The sequence below is a fragment of the Kogia breviceps genome, chromosome 9 (assembly GCF_026419965.1).
Source record: "Kogia breviceps isolate mKogBre1 chromosome 9, mKogBre1 haplotype 1, whole genome shotgun sequence".
In the NCBI taxonomy this organism is placed as follows: domain Eukaryota; kingdom Metazoa; phylum Chordata; class Mammalia; order Artiodactyla; family Physeteridae; genus Kogia; species Kogia breviceps.
Genome location: NC_081318.1, coordinates 46,279,129 through 46,301,712, shown reverse-complemented (window position 1 = coordinate 46,301,712; position 22,584 = coordinate 46,279,129). Strand labels below are relative to the sequence as shown.

Sequence of the window (22,584 nt, the reverse complement as noted above, 5' to 3'; positions counted from 1 at the left end):
CAGGCTCCGGACGCTCAGGCTTAGCGGCCATGGCTCATGGGCCCAGCTGCTCCGCGGCATGTGGGATCCTCCTGGACCGGGGCACGAACCCGTGTCCCCTGCATCGGCAGGCGGACTCTCAACCACTGCGCCACCAGGGAAGCCCCAAACTGGATTCTTGAAAACTCAGAGTTTGGAAGCTCTGTGCTGGTATGCTGCCAACAGCTGTCTGGAAGTGGAGAGACCACAGGCACGGAGAGATGATTGCCTGGTCCCCAGACCAGACTGTGGTCCCAGTGTGGTGCTCTCTCAGCACCTTGAACTGCTGTTGTCCTTATCACCATTTGCAATTACACATTTGTGTCATTATTTACTGCCAGTCTCCTGCATCAACCTCTGAGGTCCCTGAGGGCAGGAACCATAGCTGGGTCTGCTCCCTACTGTACCCCTGGCATCCAGCACACCCAGCCCTGGCACATGCTGAGTACATCATAAATACCTGTTGAACGAATCATTTAACTAAAGGGGACCCATGGTGCTTTGGAAATAAGGACTGGCAGTCAGGGGTGATAGAAGAATTCTTTGCCTGGAATCAAATTTGGAAAGATCTTCAAGAAGGAAAAAAAATGCAAACTTGAATTTGTACAACCACTAAAATGTCTAGATATGTCAGAAAAGGAAGTCAGAAAGAGGTCAGAACAGAGGTCATTCCTACACTTCCATGGCTCCCTACATAAATCAGACCAGCTATCTGTGGTCAGTTCAGTCACAGTTCCCTGGGCTGCACTAGGGTGACAGGGACCAGCTCTCCTTTCTAAAAGGAACACAGCAGCCGAGCCTGCTGCCTGAGGTGGAAGGCAGGGCTGGTCAAGGTGGACCCCGCCTTTATCTCCTGATGGACCCACACAGATAGCATTTTCAATCCCCGGGGGCCTTGCTTGCTTGGTGGCTGCGGTCTCCCCGGGGGCTGGCTCATACCTGGATCCGTGTTGACAACAGCTTTGCTCTGAATGAGCTGGGAAGGGGAGAAGCTGATCTCCGACAGCCAAGGCCTGAGGTCCACGTAAGCGTCTGTGAGTCGCTGTAGCACATAGAGGAAGAACTCGGACACCTCCTCGCCCTTGCTCTGCACCAGGTCCAGAATTTTGCGGACCTAGCATGGCACAAGCAGTAAGGTGTGAGCCAGCACTAGGGGTGTCTGCCCCTCCCCCCCGGGAGCCTGGAGAGGCTCCCATGCAGGGCTCTGAGCTCTTACTACAGCCTCGAGCTTGACGGTCCACCCAGCTGGTATGAGATGTTACACGCCAAATGCCCAGGATCTGTAAAATGGACCACCTGAGCAAGAAACAAACCTCACAGCTCTAGGAAACCAGAGGCTTCCAGGAGCCTAAAAATAAAAGGGTCAGACTCACAACTAGAGCCGAGCGATCCCCTGGAATTTCCCTTTCCCTTCTTTTCTCCTTTTCTCTCTTAAGCTACCGCTATTGCTCTCTGGGAATGAGTGCTGAGGGGGAGAAAGTCACCCATTAGGCATAATGAGATGGGCGCTGGGCCACACTGCGAGGGGACAGCAGACCCCCGTGTGAGGTGTACCTTACAAAAGCTTTTTGTCTTATTAAAAATTCAGGGGAAAAAACCACCCCAGTGTTCTACTGTGCTTTTCCCAGAAACCCTTCTGGTCTCTTCCAAGCCCAACAGGCTCATGTTACAAATGAATTCTGTCACTCCTCTCCCCAAGAAGGTTTTCATCTTGCCATTCTATTTTTTCAGAAGATGACACAAAGCTAAAGTGAAACTAAGGGCTGTGAAGACTTCCCACAGTGGAGTGTGGAAGAGTCTTTGCCGTGGACCCAGGCTGGGATGCAGCCGGTTCCTCAAGCGGAGGAATTCTCAGAGCCGTTCCCAGCAGTGAGCAGCTCTCCAGAGTTTAAGGGCACGGAATGGGCGGCATTGCTAGTGTTTCATGCTCGTTTTCTTTTTAAAGAATTCACTCATTTAAAGTGAACTGGAAAACAAGTTGTTTGAGAACCAATACGCACAGCAAGGAGAATGGAGAGGTCAGAAGAGTTCGCTGTGTTTCAGGAACACGGAAGTGAAAACGCGTGATTGCGGGATAAGCTGGTAACTCGAGCATTTCTGCGTGGTAGGTAGCCCCGACAGGAAATTCCACCCAATGTACCGAACTCCCAAAGCTCTTCACCCAGGTCAGCGGGGAGAAGCCCTGTCTGGCCACCAAGGCTGGCACCCCTGTCACCAGCACCTTGTCGGGCTGCGTGGGGCAGGCACACACGATCTCCACGTCTTCGGCGGAGAAGTAGTCATTCTGTAGCAAGTTGTCCAGCAGACACTGAGTGTTGCGGACGTGAGTGACCAGATGCTCCCGGTTGACTTTCAACAATTTGATGTAGGAGTGAGACTCTGGCGGGATTATTTCCATCTCACTGCGGCCCTGCTTTTCCATGGTTACAGGAGCAAGTGGCTGCTTCTCCCAAATTCATTTTTGGCTGCATGTGCCTTCCTGGCAGAAGGGCAATCGGGATACAAGGCCAGCCTCTCAGCGCAAACCCTGAAGAAACAAAGGAAGTCACCAACAAAACCAAAGCCATGGCAAAGAGCCCTCCCCTTTTCTTCGGTCCTGCAATTTCTCTATTTAGAACAGGAAGGAGTCATACTTAAGACATTGATCTGAGACGTAATCAAGTAAAAATCATAATTTAATTGCTCCTGCTTGTACACTAGGGTAGATGACCAGAGGTAGACAACACTATTGTTTAGCAAAACTTAATTATTATATTTTAGTGTGTCTCAGTCCTAGATTGGGATAGGGGTGCAAAGGTATATTTTCCAAATTAGGTAACTGGAATTAGAAGTTTCCACATGCCCCATGAGGGGACAGCACCCAGAATTGGGAGCAGAGGAACTATGAGGTTGGTGGGAGAGAGTGAGCTGGCATGAAGTCTCCTGTGGTAGCCAGAGCCCGGGAGCCTGGGGACAGCGATGTGTCAGTCATTACTGCCTGCACCGGAGCTCTCCCCACACCCCTGCCCCAGCTCTCCTTATATCTCCAGCCAAGTGGGCTACATACAAGCACCTTAGGGAATGAAGGAGCAGCAATGGCCATTATGGAGTGAAGGAGGACAGAAGGAAGATGAGAGGGAGAGTTGACAATTCCAAGGAATAGATGACCAGGAGACAATGTCTCCCTGGAAATCCTTGAAAACCTCATGCATATGCTGAACTTCCTGTCTCGGTAGGGACAGGGGCCCAAGCTCTTTTATTTGGGTATTAAAAAAATACCTTGAGTTTCTCTGCACTACCCCAGAATTGTACCCATTTCTTTCTTTTAGACTAAGATCTCTCAGCCACTTAATTCTCCAGTCATCCTGTGGATATAAATGGATCACACGCTTGGAAGTAGAAAGGCCTTGAACTGGCCACTTAGTCCTCTGTCTAAAATGCACACACTCTAGAGAGAGAGTTTAATGTTTTTTTGTAGAACTCAAAAAAAAAATTCATAGACCTCTAAACATGTATGTTTCATGAGCCCACATATGTTAACATTCAGGTCTAGTGGTTCTCACATTTTTTTCCACCAAGTCACATACTAGTCTCCTGATCTTTGACACACTTGCATTTTTTCTTCTTTTACCTATCAAGTTGCCAAATGCAAGCCTTATAGAGATTCTCAGTGCGACCCCACACAGTAACCTTCCTTTCATAACCTGACTGATTGAGCAAAAGACAGTACATTCTAACATTCTAAACAACAGAAAGGGACTTCCCTGGTGGCGCAGTGGTTAAGAATCCACTGGCCAATGCAGGGGACATGGGTTCAAGCCCTGGTCAGGGAAGATCCCACATGCTGCGGAGCAACTAAGCCCGTGCACCACAAATACTGAGCCTGCGCTCTAGAGCCCACGAGCCACAACTACTGAGCCCATGCACCACAACTACTAAAGCCTGCGTGCTCCAGGGCCCATGTGCCACAACTACTGAGGCTGTGTGCCACAACTACTGAAGCCCGAACGCCTAGAGCCCATGCTCCGCAACAGGAGAAACCACCGTAATGAGAAGCCCGCTCGCCACAACTAGAGAAAAGCCTGCGTGCAGCAACGGAGACCCAACGCAGCCAAAAATAAATAAATAAAAAAAAATAAACAACAGAAAGGCAAGAGAGTCTTACCAAATGGAATTTAAAGGGATGAAAATGAGTGATTAGCTACTACTGCACTAAAAGTATGCTGATTGATTTGACTCTAATTCAGCTTTTTCTATTGTTGTCAATTCTATGACCCACTTAAGAATCCATAGCTTTAGAAAATTAGTTCCCTTAAGGGATACCAGTTGATAATGTTAAATGTATATTTAAATTCCTGGTTAAGAATACCTTTCTAAGTTTTTGTCATGTGTTCTTTGAAGAAAGTGAGAATATTTTAAAACAACATTCTCTCTTTAAATCTTCAATTTCAAATTTCTTTCTGCAATCTGCAAAGTCAAAAAGAAAAAAAAAGAGAGAAAAGTTTCTTTGAAAACACTCTTAGGGCTTCCCTGGTGGCGCAGTGGTTAAGAATCTGCCTGCCAATGCAGGGGACACGGGTTTGAGCCCTGGTCCGGGAAGATCCCACATGCCGTGGAGCAACTCAGCCTATGCGCCACAACTACTGAGCCTGCGAGCCACAACTACTGAAGCCCGCGTGCCTAGAGCCCGTGCTCCGCAACAAGAGAAGCCAACGCAATGAGAAGCCTGCGTGCTGCAACGAAGAGCAGCCCCCGCTCGCGGCAACTAGAGAAAGCCCACGCACAGCAATGAAGACCCAACACAGCCAAAAATAAGTAAATAAATAAATTTATATTAAAAAAAAAACCCACTTGTGCTGAATGGTGAACAAATAAATGAATGAATGAATGAATGAATGAAATTGGAGAAAGAATAATTTTTAAATCCAGAGCTGTAGGATCTCAGAGTACTCTCTTTACCTTCTTCCTTTGGGACAGTGTTTTCCAAATCTCAGTCATTCAGGCACCATAGTCACTATTTTGGCCATAAATGAGTCCCATAAGCAAAGTTATTTGCTTAACTTTTTACTTTAAATTGACTTGACTTTACAACTCAGACTAATTTTAAAGGAAAATTTATATTACCATTGAAAACAAAAAAATCATTTGCAATAAATAGAAAGTAATACAAAAATAAATTCGCTAGAAACAAAACCATGCTATTGTACTCCAGCTCAACAGTGTTGCCTGGAGAGGTTCTTGGTCTGAGGCCTGTTTTCTCTTAGAAGCATTTGAGAGGTATTAAAGACACAGTAGCACAAGACTGAGACTTTCTCTCTGAGATCATGGTAAATCTGAGAGAACTGGCAAGGGAATTGCCTTCCCCCTTGGTGATTCAGGGTTTTTCCGTCCTATGGCTTCATTCTTACCAAGGCTTGGAATGGGTGTTACACAATGGCCTTCACTCCTTTGCTCCCAATCCTCATCCTTCCTCACTGTGAGTCCCATTTCACTCCTGGCTTCTGCCTCTTCCAAGCCTGTGATTCCCACAAGACCAGTGACGTGTCTTCCCGGCCCTTTCCCGTAGTATCACCCACAGACATCACTACCTCTTACCATCAGAGGCAGAAACTTAAGGAAAATACCCTGATCTATGGCCACCTAACCAAAGCAATGAATTACATGTCAGCCAGCTGGCAAGGAGGCTGTTGTTTTGTAACATCCAGAGCTCTGGTTTGAGATTTAATCAGATTTTCAGAGTTTGCTCAATTCAGCAGGAACTTAACAAGGCATGGATGATGGGAAAGGAAACAAAGAAAGCTGATCCTGCCCTGGTAAACAGAATCCAAGGGTAGACCAAATCAACATCATGGAATGCTGCAGAGAAACTCAGTTCATGGGCATCTGTTTACCAGAAATACTGATGCCAGAAACGACTCTGAATTGGCTTTTCAGATTAGTTTCTCAGAAAGTCAGTGAGATGGGGGTTAAAGAAGTAAGGTCACTGATAATTCTGTAAACTCAGGGAGAAAATAAGTATAGGACCTAGTGGTTTAGAATGAAGAGAAATTCCTTTCAGTGATTAGATTCAATTTTGCATGCTTGAAAATATCAGAAAATAAGATACAAAAATGCTATTGATCGCATGGTGAGACAGGAACTTTCACACTGGGAATGTAAACTGATGGAAAACTTCCAGAAAGCCATCTGACGTATTTATCAAGAAGCCTGTGAAAAGTTTCGATTTAGTAACTTCTCATTCTAGAACTCTGCCTTCTGAAACGGTTCAGAGGTTTGGACAATTTTTTTTTTTTTTTTTTTTTTTAAACAAGGGGCTTCCACTGCCAGCTCTGATAAGGTAGCTTGTTGTTCCCAGAGAGGGCAACTACAGGTGGGTGGATCAGCAGATCGGGGTGCATTCATACAGTAGAGTGCTATTCAAAAGTAAATATGAGAGACTTCCTGGTGGCACAGTGCTTAAGAATCCACCTGCCAATGCAGGGGACACAGGCTCGAGCCCTGATCCGGGAAGATTCCACATGCCGCAGAGCAACTAAGGCCATGTGCCACAACTACTGAGCCCACGTGCCACAACTACTGAAGCCCGTGTGCCTAGAGCCCGTGCTCCACAACGAGAAGCCACCGCAATGAGAAGCCCACGCACCGCAAGGAAGAGTAACCCCGGCTCGCCACAACTAGAGAAAGCCCGCATGCAGCAACAATGACCCAACACAGCCAAAAATAATTTAAAATAAATTTTAAAATAAATATTAATGAAATACTAATATGATATGAATGAGTATCAAAGATGTTATGCTGAGAGAAACAAGACTCAAAAAAGCATATAGGGCTTCCCTGGTGGCACAGTGGTTGAAAGTCCACCTGCCGATGCAGGGGATACGGGTTTGTGCCCCGGTCCGGGAGGATCCCGCATGCCGCGGAGGGGCTGGGCCCGTGAGCCGTGGCCGCTGAGCCTGCGCGTCCGGAGCCTGTGCTCCGCAGCGGGAGAGGCCACAGCAGTGGGAGGCCCGTGTACCGCAAAAAAAGCATGTAGTATATGATTCCATTCATATGATTCTAGAAATCTGATCTAGATCAGAGCAGTGGTTTCCTGGGTAGGGGGATAGGAGTAAAGGAGAACTTGACTGCATAGAGGAATAAGAGAAATTGCTGGGGTGATAGAAATGTTCTTTATCTTGCATATGTCACGTGAATATATGTATCACTGTGCATAAATATGTGTATATATGCATATCACATGTGTAAGTGTGGTACATGCATACACAACATATGTGTATTATGTATATTATGCATACACACATACACATATATATACATATGATTTGTCAAAAGTCATCAACTTGTACACATAAAATCTCTGAATGTTACTGTATGGAAAAAAAAAAACTTCACTGAAGTATTATGTAAAGGCAGAATACATTTCCAGGTAAACAAAAACTGAGAGACATTGTGGCCAGCATAGCTGCATTAAAATAAGTACTGAAGAGTTTTTTAGGTAGAAGAAAAATGATCCCAAACTAAAACAAAATGAGAGCAACAGAAAGTTTTAATATGTGGGTAAGTATAAATGTATATTGACTGAACAAAACATTACTATCTTGTGGGGTCTAAAATATATGTAGAATTAACATTTAAACAAGGGAGACTTGCAAGATGGCAGACTAGAAAGACCCTGAGCTCACCTCCTCCTATGGTACACCAAAATCACAACTATTTGCAGAACAACCATTGATGAAAATGACTGGAACCTGCCAGAAAATTTCTTATACAACTAAAGATATAAAAAAGGAAGCACAGAGAGGTAGGGAGGAGGGGCAGAGCTGCCATATAGTCAAGTCCCATATCCCTAGCTGGGCAATCCACAAACAGCAGAATAATTATGACCGCACAGGTTCTTCCAAAGGAGTGAGAGGTCCAAGCCGCATGTCAGGCTCCCAGCCCAGGGGTCCTGCACCAGGAAGATGAGCACCCAGAACATCTGGCTTTGAAGTTCAGTGGGGCTTACTTCCGAGAGTCCCAGAGGGCTGGGGGAAATAGAGACTTCATACTGAAAGGACAGATATAAAATCTCACATCCTCTGGAACCCAGGGCAGAAGCAGTAACTTGACTGGAGGCTGGTTCAAACCTACCTGCTATTCCTAGCGAGTCTCCTGGAGAGGCAGGAGGCAACTACAGCTCACCGTGGGGACATAGAAACTGGCAAAACCCATTTTGGGGAGCTCTTTCTACCATGTGGACACTGGTGCTGGCCAAGCACCATTTTGGAATCCTCCCTCTAGCTTATTAGCCCCAGGCCCCAGCCCCACTTGGGGCACCAGTGCTGGGACACCTCAGGCCAAGCAACTAACAGGGCATGGACACATCCCCACCCACCAACAGAGAGGCTGCTTTAAGACCCTTTGATCCACAGCTGCCTCTGGACACAGCCCTGCCCACCAGAGGACCCAGGACCCGGCTCCACGCACCAGTACACAGGCACTAGAACCAAGACCACCAGGACCCTCCAGCCAGAGACCCTGGGACCCAGCTCCACCCAACAGTGGTCAGGAACCAGCACCAGAATCCCCAGGGCACCAGCCCCACCCACCAGGGGGCAGACAGCAGTTGCAAGAAAACCACTGTCCTGCAGTCTGCAGACCTCCCCATTCACTAGTTGCCCATACCCTACCCTCGGACCAGTTGTGCCCAGGACCCTCCCACTAGCAGGACAACACAAGCTTCCAGACACCCCAGGTCCTGCAGCCAGCTTTGTCAGGAACTGGCCCCACCCACCAGTGGTCTGACACATGCTCTGGGACCCTTGGGCTCTGCAACCAGACCCCAGGACCCAGCTCTGCCTACCAGTAGGCCAGTACTAGCCCCAGGACCTGGCTTCACCCACCAGTGGGTGAGCAACAGCCCCCAGGGTCTCCTGGACCCTGACTCAACCCACCAGTAACCCAGCACTAGTATAGTCCCCTGGAGTTCTGCAGTCAGCCACCTCATGACCCAGTCCCACAAACCAGCAGCCAACAGCCTCTGCACAAGGCAGGAAATGGCAACCAAAGAGACCAAGGGCCAACCAAGCTTACCAGACCGTACACATAGTCAGCCCACCACAACAGAAAGATCCACGCAGCCCTCATGTGGGAAGCCTTAGAGCATATAGTTCTGGTGAGGAAAGGGAAGTGTCCTGAGATGCATAGGTTGTCTACAAAAGGCTTATTCTTCAAGGCTGGGAAATGTAACCAACCTACCAGACACATAAATAAAAAACAAAACAGCAACTTAGGCAAAATGAGGCAGCAGAATAACATGTTCCAAATGAAGAATCAAGATAAAACCCCAGGGAGCTTCCCTGGTGGTGCAGTGGTTAAGAATCCGGCTGCCAATGCATGGGACACAGGTTCGAGCCCTGGTCCGGGAAGATCCCACATGCCGTGGAGCAACTAAGCCCGTGTGCCACAACTACTGAGCCTGCGCTCTAGAGCCTGCGAGCCACAACTACTGAAGCCCACACGCCTAGAGCCTGTGCTCTGCAACAGGAGAAGCCACCACAATGAGAAGGCTGCGCCCCACAACAAAGAGTAGCCCCCACTCACTGCAACTAGAGAAAGCCCCGCGTGCAGCAGCGAAGACCCAATGCAGCCAAAAATTAAATAAATGAATAAATAAAATTTAAAAACATTTTTTTTACAGATAAAACCCCAGAAAAAGAACTAAGTGAAGTGGACATAGGCAATCTACCTGAGAATGAGTTCAAGGTAATGATCATAAAGATGATCAAAGAACTCGGAAGAACGGATGCACAGAATTAGAAGTTAGAAGCTTTTAACGAAGAGTTAGAAAATCTAAAGAACAACCAAACAGACATGAAGAATAACAAACAAAAAATAAACTAGAAGAACCAACAATAGACTAAACAATACAGAGGAATGGATCAGCAAGCTGGAAGACAGTAGAGGAAATCACTGATGCTAGAGAGAAAAAAGAATGAAAAAAAATGAGGACCGTTTTAAGAGACCTCTGGGAAAATATCAAACACAACATATTTGCATTATAGGGGTCCCAAAAGGAGAAGGGAGAGAGAAAGGGGCTGAGAACATAATTGAAGGCATACTAATTGAAAACTTCCCTAACCTAGGAAAGGAAACAGACATCCATGTCCAGGAAGTACAGAGTCCCAAACAGGATCAACCCAAAGGTGAATACACCAACATGCACTGTAATTAAAATGGCAAAATTAAAGATAATGAGAGAATATTAAAAACAGCAATGGAAAAGCAACATGTTATGTAAAAGGGAACTCCCATAAGGCTATCAGCTGACTTTTCAGCAGAAACTCTGCAGGGCAGAAGAGAGTTGCACAATATAAAGTGATGAAAGGGGAAAACCTACAACCAAGAATACTCTACCCAGAAAGACTCTCATTCAGATTTCATGGGGAGATCAAAAGCTTTACAGACAAGCAAAAGCTTTTAAAAGAGTTCAGCACCTCCAATCCAGCTTAACAAGAAATGTTAAAGGAACTGCCCTAAGCAAAAATGAAAAGGACACAATTAGCAACAAGAAAATCATGAAAGGAAAAAAAATCTCATCAGTAAAGACCAACATATACATGAAAAGATGCTCAACATCACTAATTATTAGAGATATGCAAATCAAAAGTACAATGCCTTATCACCTCACACCGGTCAGAATGGCCATTATCAAAAAATCTAGAAACAATAAATGCTGGAAAGGTGTGGTGAAAAGGGAACCCTCCTGCACTGTTGATGGGAATGTAAATTGATAAAACCACTATGGAAAACAGTATGGAGGTTCCTTAAAAAACCAAAAATAGAACTACTGTATGAACTAGCAATCCCACTACTGGGCATACACCCTGAGAAAAGCAAAATTCAAAAAGAGACATGGGGCTTCCCTGGTGGCGCAGTGGTTGAGAGTCCGCCTGCCGATGCAGGGGACACGGGTTCGTGCCCCAGTCCGGGAAGGTCCCACATGCTGCGGAGCGGTTGGGCCCGTGAGCCATGGCCACTGAGCAGGTGCGTCCGGAGCCTGTGCTCCACAACGGGAGAGGCCACAACAGTGAGAGGCTCGAGTACTGCAAAAAAAAAATAAGAGTCACGTACCACAATGTTCATTGCAGCACTATTTACAGTAGCCAGGACATAGAACCAACCTAAATGTCCATCGACAGACGAATGGATAAAGAAGATCTGGCACATGTATACAATGGAATAAAACTCAGCCATAAAAAGAAATGAAATTGAGTTATTTGTAGTGAGGTGGATGGACCTAGAGTCTGTCATACAAAGAAGTAAGTCAGAAAGAGAGAAACAAATACCATATGCTAACGCATATATATGGAATCTAAAAAAAATGGTACTGATGAACGTAGTTGCAGGGCAGGAATAAAGAGGCAGACATAGAGAATGGACTTGAGGATATGGGGTGGGAGGGTGAAGCTGGGGTGAAGTGAGAGTAGCATTGACAATATATACACTACTGAATGTAAAATAGTTGGCTGGTGGGAAGTAGCAGCATAGCACAGGGAGATTGGCTCAGTGCTTTACCGATGACCTAGAGCGGTGGGATAGGGAGGATGGGAGGGAGGCTCAAAAGGGAGGGGATATGGGGACATGTGTATGCATATGGCTGATTTGCTTTGTTGTGCAACAGAAACTAACACAGTATTGTGAAGCAATTATACTCCAATAAAGATCTATTAAAGAAAAAAACAAGACAAACATATAGTAAAGGTAGGAAATCATCCACACACAAAACTAGTAGGAAGGTTAAAAGACAAAAGTAGTAAAATTGCTTATATCAACCATAAGCAGTTAAGGGATACACAGAACAATTAAATGTAAAACATGATATCCAAAACAGTAATCATGAGGGGAGGAGAGTACAAACACAGGGTTGTTAAAGTGAATTTGTTAAGAGATCAGCAACTTAAAACAATCATGTATATATATAGATTGCTATATATAAACCTCACAGTAACCACAAAACAAAAATCTAAATTAGATATACACACTAAAAAGAAAAAGGAATCCAAACAATACTAAAGATAGTCTTCAAATCACAAGAGAACAAAAGAAGAAATGAACAAAATGACCTAAAATACAATCCCCAATTAACAGAGTGGCAATAAGAACACAATATCAAAAATTACTTTAAATGTAAATGGAACAAATGCTCCAATCAAGACACAGAGTGGCTGAATGGAAACAAAAAAACACCCCTATATATGTTGCCTACAAGAGACTCACTTCAGATCTAGAGACACACACAGAATGAAAGTGAGGGGATGGAAAAGGGTATTCCATGCAAATGGAAGGCAAAAGAAAGCCAAGGTAGCAATACTTATATCAGACAAAATAGACTTTAAAATAAAGACTGTTGGGCTTCCCTGGTGGTGCAGTGGTTGAGAGTCCGCCTGCCAATGCAGGGGACACGGGTTTGTGCCCCGGTCCAGGAAGATCCCACATGCTGCGGAGCAGCTGGGCCCATGAGCCATGGCCGCTGAGCCTGCACGTCCGGAGCCTGTGCTCCGCAACAGAAGGTGCCACAGAGGTGAGAGGCCCACGTACCGCAAAAAATAATAATAATAAAAATAAAGACTGTTATAAGAGACAAAGAAGGACATTACCTAATGATCAAGGAATCAATCCAAGACAATATAACAATTGTAAATATATATACACCCAACATAGGAGCACATAAACACATAAAGTAAATATTAAAAGACATAAAGGGAGAAACTGAGAATAGCACAATAATAGTAGGGGACTTTTAACGCCCCACTTACATCAATGGACAGGTCATCCAGACAGAAAACCAATAAGAAAACACTGGCATTAAATGGCATATTAAACCAGGTGGACTTAATAGATATATATAGGGCATTCCATCCAAAAGCAGAAGAATACTTTTCAAGTACACATGGAACATTCTCCAGGACAGATCACATGTGAGGCCACAAAAAAAACCAGTAAATTTAAGAAGACTGAAATCATATCAAGCATCTTTTCCCACCACAATGCTATGAGACTAGAAATCAACTACAAGAAAAAAACTGCAAAACCCACAAACACTTGGAGGCTAAACAATATGCTACTACACAACCAGTGGATCACCAAAGTAATCAAAGAGGAAATCCAAAAATACTTGGTGACAAATGAAAACAAAAACACAATGATCCAAAAATCTATGGGACACAGCAAAAACAGTACTAAGAGAGAAGTTTATAGCGATACAAGCTTACCTCAGGAAACAAGAAAAATCTCAAATAAACAACCTAACTTTATACCTCAGGGAGCTAAATAAAGAACAAACAAAATCTGAAGTTAGTAGAAGGAAAGAAATCATAAAGGTTAGCGCAGAAATAAATGAAATAGAGACTAAAAGAACAACAGAAAAGATCAATGAAACTTAGAGCTGGCTCTTTGAAAAGATAAACGAAACTAATAAACCTTTAGCCAGACTCATCGAAAAAGACAGAGAGAGAGAGAGGCCCAATCAATACAATCAGGAATGAAAAAGAAATTACAACCAACACAACAGAGATACAAAGGATCATAAGGGAATACTGAGAACTATATGCTAATAAAATGGGTAATCTAGAAAAAAATGGACAAATTCCTAGAAATGTGCCATCTCCCAAGACTGAACCAGGAATAGAAAATATGAACAGACCAATTGCCAATAATGAAATTGAATCAGTAATTTTAAAAAAATACTCCAACAAAAGTCCAGGACCAGATGGCTTCACAGGTGCATTGTACCAAGCATTTAAAGAAAAGTTAACACCTATACTCAAACTATTCCAAAATATTACATAGGAAGGAATGCTTCTGAACTCACTCTACAAGGCCAGCATCACCCTGATAGCAAAACCAGACAAAGATATCACACAAAAGAAAGTTACAGGCCAATATCACCGATTAACAGACACAAAAATCCTCAACAAAATATTAACAAATCATATCCAACAACTCTTAAAAAAATCATACACCATGATCAAGTGGGATTTATCCCAGGGATGCAAGGATTTTTCAATATCTGCAAATCAATCAATGTGCTACACCATATTAACAAATTGAAGAATAAAAACCATATGATCATCTCAACAGACTCAGAAAAAGCTTTTGACAAAATTCAATATTGTTTACAATAAAAACTCTCCAGAAAGAGGGCAGAGAGGGAACATACTTCAACATAATAAAGGCCATATATGACAAGTCCACAGCTAACATCATACTCAATGGTGAAAATCTGAAAGCATTTACACTAAGATTAGGAAGAAGACAAGGATACCAACTCCTGCCACTTTTATACAACATAGTATTGAAGTCCTAGAGACAGCAATCAGACTAGAAAAAGAAATAAAAGGTATCCAAATTGGGAAAGAAGTAAAACGGTCACTGCTTGCAGATGACATGACTATACATAGAACATCCTAAAGATGCCACCAAAAAACTACTAGAGCTCATCAATGAACTCAGTAAAGTTGCAGCATACAAAATTAAAATACAGAAATCTGTTGCATTTCTATACACTAATAACAAACTAACAGAAAGAGAAGTTAAGGAAACAATCCCATTTAGCACTGCATGAAAAAGAATAAAATACCTAGGAATAAACCTACCTAAGGAGGTAAAAGACCGGTACTCGGAAAACCATAGGACACTGATTTAAAAGACTGAAGATGATACAAACATACAGATATACCATGGTTGGGGCTTCCCTGGTGGCACAGTGCTTAAGAATCTGTCTGCCAATGCAGGGGACATGGGTTCAAGCCCTGGTCCAGGAAGATCCCACATGCCACAGAGCAACTAAGCCCATGTGCCACAACTACTGAGCCTGAGGTCTAGAGCCCACAAGCCACAACTACTGAGCCCATGTGCCATAACTACTGAAGCCTACGCGCCTAGAGCCCGTGCTCTGCAACAAGAGAAGCCATCACAATGAGAAGCCTGTGCACTGCAACGAAGGGTAGCCCCCGCTCGCTGCAACTAGAGAAAGCGCACACACAACAATGAAGACCCAACGCAGCCAAAAATAAATAAATAAATAAAAATTTTTTAAGTGAATGTCTTAAAAAAAAAAAAAAAAAGGTATTCCATGGTCATGAATTGGGAGAATTATTATTGTTAAAAATGACCATACTACCCAAGGCAATCTACAGATTCAATGCAATCCCTATCAGAATACCAATGGCAGAGCATAGGATCAAGATGGCAGAGTAGTAGGATATGAAGCTCACCTTCTCCCACAAATACATCAAAAATACATCTACCTGTGGAATGATTCTCACAGAATGTCTACTGAATACTGACAGAATACCTCAGATTGCTGAAAGGGCAAGAAAATTTCTATGTAACCAGGTAGGAAATAGAAAAGATAAAAATCAAGAAAGGTCTCATGACAGCACCTGTGCTCCTGGGAGGAAGCTGTGAAAGAGGAAAGGTCCCTGCACCCTGGGAAGCCCCCTCACCAGTGGGGAGAGCTGCTGGGACAGAAAGGGAGCTTCAGAGCCTTGTAGGAGAGTGCTGCTGGTTTGCAGCAGCCAGAGCAGAGGGAGAACTGCACAGATGGTCAGTGCTGCCACCCTACACTGCCCTGCGCTTCCCAGCCTGAGACATGTATCCGCCAGTACAGGCGGGGGCTGGGTGCTGGAATTTGGGCTTCAGAGATCAGAACTGGGGAGAGCACTGGGTTCACCGTGTGAAGATGGCCTCAGGGGGCTGGAATCCAGTGCAACCATGGCTGGGGGTGTACACGGAGGAAGTTTGAGCCAACTTAGAGACCAGTCACCACTGTTTGGGGAGTGCATGAGGGGAGGGGCAGGACCCAGACTGTAGCCTTTTACCCCGTGCACATGCTCACAGAGGGCAGAACACTGCCTGCCCAGGCTGCAGAAGCAGTCGTGAGCCACCACCACCCCTTTGCAGACTCCAGGAGTGGTTGGGAACCACTGTCGCCTCCCTCCTGGACCCCAGGAGTGGTCATGAGCCACCACCTTTGTCCCCATCATGTGCTCTGGGGGTGCACCTGAGCCGCCACCACTGCCAAGAACCCCAGGGCTGGGCACCAGCCACAACACCTGCACACCCCTTATCAAGGGGAGAACAACCAACACACACTGAAGAAAGAAGTGACAGGCATCCATACTAAAAACAGTCCTGACACCAAATATATTAACCCACACAAATTACACAGGGACACCCCCACATATAAACAGCTTTCCAAGACCACACCAGATAATCGTTTCTCCTAAACTCACAGAGTAAGAGAAATAAGTAAAATGAAGCTGAGGAACCACTCCCAGGTAAAAGACCAACAGCATTCCCCTGAAAGAACAAGCAGTGAAGCACACCTCTCCAGACTAGTAGACACTGATTTCAAAAAGGAGATAATGAAAATACTGAAGGAATTAAGAAACACTATCAACGGAAATGCAGAGTACTGTAAAAAGGAACTAGAAACTATAAAGAGGAACCAAAAAATATAAAACTCATTTGCAGGGAATTCCCTGGCATCCCAGTGGTTAGGGCTTGGCACTTTCACTGCTGAGGGCTGGTTCAATCCCTGTGGGAACTGGGATCCCACAAGCCGCACAGCGTGGCCAAAAAAGAAAATTCATTTGCAGAGACAAAAGCTGAGCTAAAGGCATAGAATAGCAGAATAGCATAGAATAGCAGAATGAATAATGCAGAAAAACAAATAAGTGACCTGGAAGACAGGATAATGGAAATCACCCAATCAGGATATCAGACAGAAAGCCAAATTAAAACAATGAAAGCAATATAAGAGACCTATGGGATAATATAAAACATACACATAATAGGGATTCCAAAAGGAGAAGAAAGAGAAAAGGGGATCGAAAATGTATCTGAAGAATTATGGCTGAAAACTTTCGAAACATATCCAGGTACAGGAAGCACAGAGGGTCCCAAACAAGATAAACCCAAACAGACCTACACCAAGACATAATAAAAATGGCAAAAGGTAAAGAGAGGATTCTAAAGGCAGCAAGAAAAAACAAAGAGTTAATTACAAGGTAATGCCCATAAGGCTATCAGCTGATTTCTCTACAGAAACACTGCAGGCCAGAAGGGAGTGGCAAGATATATTCAAAATACTAAAAGGGAAAAATCTGCCACCTAGGATACTCTACCCAGCAATATTATCATTTAGAATAGAAGGAGAGATAAAGAATTTCTCAGACAAGCAAAAACTAACAGAATACAGCAATACTGAACGTATTCTAAAGGATATATTGAAAGGTCTTCTCTAGAAAGAAAAAAAGTATGAACCTATAGGAAAGAAAAAAATCACAATTGGAAAATAAATCACTTAAATAAGCCAGTACAGATTAAAAAGTTTCTGTGAAAGTGATGATAACAACAATGAACAGCAAAAGGACAAGAATGAAGCTGTAAAAGAGGACATCAAAACCATAAAATGTGGGGGAGGGGAGTAAGAAAATGTAGATTTTTTTTTTCCTAGAATGTGTTTGAGCCTATATGACTACCAGTCTAAGGCAAGTAGATATAGGAATAGGTTAACATACTTGAAAAACAGGGTAACCACACATCAAAAACATACAATAGATTCACAAAAGCCAAAAAGAAGAGAATGTAAGTATAATACAAAATAAAGTCATCAAACCCCAAAAGGAAAAACAAAAAGAAAAAGGGACAAAGATAACATATAAAATCAATGGGAAAACAAGGTTTAAAAATGGCAATAAATACATATCTATCAATAATTACCTCAAATGTCAATGGACTAAATGCTCCAATCAAAAGACACAGAGTGGCAGATTGGATAAAAACATAAGAGCCTAAAATATGCTGCCTACAAGAGATGCACTTTAGGGCAAAGGACACACATAGATTGAAAGTGAGGGGGTGGAAAAAGATATATCATGAAAAGGTGGGGATCACAATACTCATGAGACTAAATAGACTTTAAAACAAAGGCTATAAAGAAAGATAAAGAAGGACACTATATAATGATAAAAGGATCAATGCAAGAAGAGGATTTTACATTTGTCAACATATATGCACCTAATATAGGAGCACCCAAATGCATAAAATAAATACTAACAGACATAATGGGAGAAATTGACGGGAATACAATAATAGTAGGAGACTTTAACACCCCACCCACATCAATGGACAGGTCTTCCAGACAGAGAGTCAATAAGGCAACAGAGATCCTAAATGATACAATAGAACAGTTAGACTTAATTGATATTTTCAGGACATACCTCCAAAAAAACAGAATACATTCTTTTCAAGTGCTCATGGAATATTCTCTAGGGCTGACCACATACTAGGGCTCGAAACAAGCCTCAACATTTTAAGAGTATAGAAATTATCTCAAGCATCTTTTCTGACCACAATGGCATGAAACTAGAAATTAACCACAGAAAAAGAAATGAGAAAAAATAAATGATTACATGGAGACTAAACAACATGGCACTAAACAACCAATGGGTCAACAATGAAATGAAAGAGGAAATTTTAAAATACCTTGAGACAAATGACAATGAAAATACAACCATACAAAATCTATGGGATGCAGCAAAAGCAGTTCTTAGAGAGAAGTTCATAGTGATACAGGCCTTTCTTAAAAAATAAGAAAAATCTACAATAAACAACCTAACCTACCACTTAAAAGAATTTAAAAAACAAGAGCAAACAAAACCTAAAGTCAGCAGAAGGAAGGAAATGATAAAGATTAGAGAGGAAAATAAAATAGAGATTAAAAAACAATAAAACCAAGAGCTGGTTCTTTGAAAGGATAAACAAGATTGACAAACCTCTGGCCAGGCTCACCAAGAAGAAAAGATAGAGAACCCAAATAAACAAAATAAGAAAAAGAGACATAACAACTGATACCAAAGAAATACAAAAAACCATAAGGGAATATTATGAACAGTTATATGCCAACAAATTCAACAACCCAGAAGAAATGAACAAGTTTCTAGAAACATACAGCCCACCAAAATTTAATCAAGAAGAAACAGATAATTTGAAGAGACCAATCACTAGAAGTAAACACAATCTGAAATTTTAAAACTCCCTACAAACAAAAGTCCAGGACCAGATGGCTTCACAGGTGAATTCTAGCAAATATACAAAGAAGAACTTACACCAATCCTTCTCAAACTCTTCCAAAAAACTGAAGAGGAGGGAATACTCCCAAGGATATTCTATGAAGCCACCATCACCCTGGGATACCAAAACCAGACAAAGATACCAGCAAAACAGAAAATTACAGGTCAATATCTCTGAAGAATATAGATGCAAAAATTCTCAACAAAATATTAGCAAACTGAATCCAACCACACATAAAAAAAAAAAAATCAAATACCACGACCAAGTGGGATTCATCCCAAGTTCACAAGGATGGTTCAATGTATGCAAATCAATCAATATGATACACCACATAAACAAAAGGAAAAGGCAAAAACCACATGCTCATCTCAATACATGCAGAAAAAGCATTTGACAAAATCCAACATCCACTCAGGAAAAAAACTCTTACCAAAGTGGGTATAAAGGGAACATACCTCAAGATAGTAAAAGCTATTCATGACAAATCCACAGCCAGTATAAATGATGAAAAGCTGAAAACTTTCCCACCAAAATCTGGAAGAAGACAAGGATACCCACTGTCACCTCTTCTATTCAACATAGTATTGGAAGTCCTAGCTACATCAATCATACAGAAAAAAGAAATAAAACGTATCCAGATTGGAAGGGAAGAGGTAAAACTGTCATTATATGTAGATGATATGATACCATATATACAAAACCCTAAAGACTCCACACAAAAACTACTAGGACTGATAAACGAATTCAGCAAGGTAGCAGGATACAAGATTAACATATGGAAATCGGTTGCATTTCTTTACACCAATAATGAAATATCAGAAAGGGAATGTAAAAAAGCAATATCTTTTAAAATTGCAACTCCAAAAATAAATTATTTAGGAATAAACCTCACCAAGGAGGAAGACATATGCTGAGAACTATAAAACATTAATAAAGGAAATTCAAGATGATTCAAAGAAATGAAAAAGATATTCCATGCTCTTGGATTGGAAGAATATTGTTAAAATGGCCATACTACCCAAAGCAATCTACAGATTTAATGCAGTCCGTATCAAATTACCCATGACATTTTTCGCAGAACTAGAACAAATAATCCTAAAATTCATATGGAACCATAAAAGACCCAAAATTGCCAAAGCAATCCTGAAACAAAAGAACAAAGCAGAAGGCATAAACATCCGAGACTTCAGACAATACAACAAAGCTATAGTAACCAAAAAAAGCATAGTATTGGCACAAAAACAGACATATGGATCCATGGAACAGAACAGAGTCCAGAAATAAACCCAAACACCTATGGTCAATTAACCTTAGACATTAACCTTTGACAAAGGAGGCAAGCATATACAATGGGAAAAAGATGGTCTCTTCGGCAAGTGGTGTTGGGAAATTGGACAGCCGCACGTAACTCAAGGAATTTAGAACACAACCTCTCACCATACACAAAAGTAAACTCAAAATGGCTTAAAGACTTAAACATAAGACATGATACCATAAAACTCCTAGCAGAAAACATAGGCAAAACATTCTCTAACATAGACTGTACCAATGTTTTCTTAGGTCAGTGTCCCAAGGCAATAGAAATAAAAACAAAAATAAACAAATGGGACCTAATCAAACTTACAAGCTTTTGCACAGCAAAGGAAACCATAAACAAAAAGAAAAGACAGGGCTTCCCTGGTGGCACAGTGGTTGAGAATCTGCCTGCCAATGCAGGGGACACACGTTTTGAGCCCTGGTCCGGGAAGATCCCACATGCCACAGAGCAACTATGCCCATGTGCCACAACTACTGAGCCTGCACGCCACAACTACTGAGCCCACGTGCCTAGAGCCCATGCTCCACAACAAGAGAAGCCACCTCAATAAGAAGTCCACGCACTGCAATGAAGAGTAGCCCCCACTCACCGCAACTAGAGAAAAGCCCACGCGCAGCAACAAAGACCCAATGCAGCCAAAAATAAATACATGAAATAAATTTACTAAAAAAAAAAAATGAAAAGACAACCTATAGAATGGGAGAAAATATTTGCAAACGATGCGACAGACAAGAGCTTAGTTTCCAAAACATACAAACAGCTCATACAACAACAAAAACAAACAACCCAATCAAAAAATGGGCAGAAGACCTAAAGAGACATTTCTCCGAAGAAGAAATACAGATGACCAATAGGCACATGAAAAGATGCTCAACATTGCTAATTATTAGAGAAATGCAAATCAAAACCACAATGAGCTACCTCCCCACACTGGTCAGAATGGCCATCATCAAAAGTCTACTGCTGAAGAAGGTGTGGAGAAAAGGGAACCCTCCTACTCTGTTGGTGGGAATGTAAGTTGGTGCAGCCACTGTGGAAAACAGTATGGAGATTCCTCAGAAAACTAAAAATAGAACTACCATATGATCCAGCAATCCCACTTCTGGACATATGTCCAGACAAAACTATAATTCAAAAAGATACATGCACCCCTATGTTCATAGCAGTACTATTCACAATAGCCAAGACAGGGAAACAACCTAAATGTCCATTGACAGATGAATGGATAAAGAAGATGCGGTATATATATGCAATGGAATACTACTGAGCCATAAAAAAGAATGAAATAATGCCATTTGCAGCAACATCGATGCAACTAGAGATTATCAAACTAAGTGAAGGGAGAAAAAGAAAGACAAATACCATATGAATTCACTTATATGTGGAATCTAAAATATGACACAAATGAACCTATCTATGAAACAAACAGAATCAATGACATAAAGAACAGACTGGTAGTTGCCAAGTGGGGGGATAGGGATGGATTGGGAATTTGGGACTAGCAGATGTAAGCTTTTATATATAGAATGGATAAACAACAAGGTCCTACTATATAGCACAGAGAACCATATTTGATATCCTATGATAACCCATAATGGAAAAGAATATTAAGAATGTATATATACGTATAACTGAATCACTTTGCTGTACAGCAGTAATTAACACAATATTGTAAATCACCTATACTTCAATTAAAAAAAGAAAAATATCGATGCCATATTTCATGGAACTAGAACACTCAATTCTAAAATTTGTATGGAAAAACAAAAGATCTTGAATAGCCAAAACAATCTTGAATAAGAACAGAAGGAATCATGTTTCCTGACTTCAGACTATACAACAAAGCTACAGTAATCAAGAGTATGGTACTGGCACAAAAAGGCACATAGATCAATGGAACAGAATAGAGAGCCTAGAAATAAACCCACACACTTATGGTCAATTATTTTATGACACAGGAGGCAAGAATATACAATGGAGAAAAGACAGTCTCTTCAATAAGTAGTGCTGGGAAAACTGGACAGCCACACATAAAAGAATAAAATTAGAACATTCTCTAACACCATATACAAATATAAACTCAAAATGGATTAAAGACCTAAATGTAAGACCAGAAACCATAAAACTCCTAGGAGAAAACATAGATG

General features: G+C 42.2%; 1 protein-coding gene across 9 annotated transcripts in view; it reads right to left on the bottom strand.

Moving 5' to 3' along the window:
* The window catches only part of NOD1 (nucleotide binding oligomerization domain containing 1), an 81,150-nt gene that overhangs the window by 39,577 nt on the left and 18,989 nt on the right, over positions 1-22,584 (bottom strand). For 5 of the 9 annotated variants that reach the window (XM_067042403.1, XM_067042404.1, XM_067042398.1 and 2 more), the window contains exons 2-3: positions 2,240-2,545; positions 958-1,132 (exon numbers count right to left, since the gene is read on the bottom strand). The exons of 2 other annotated variants lie outside the window; for them this stretch is intronic. In XM_067042403.1, the coding sequence (XP_066898504.1) occupies positions 958-1,132; positions 2,240-2,440 (376 nt within the window). In that variant the 5' untranslated portion in view covers positions 2,441-2,545. Of the gene's footprint in view, positions 1-957; positions 1,133-2,239; positions 2,546-4,366; positions 4,460-22,584 lie in introns of those variants that run through there. 2 more of the 9 variants (XM_067042402.1, XM_067042400.1) reach the window with 2 other exon arrangements.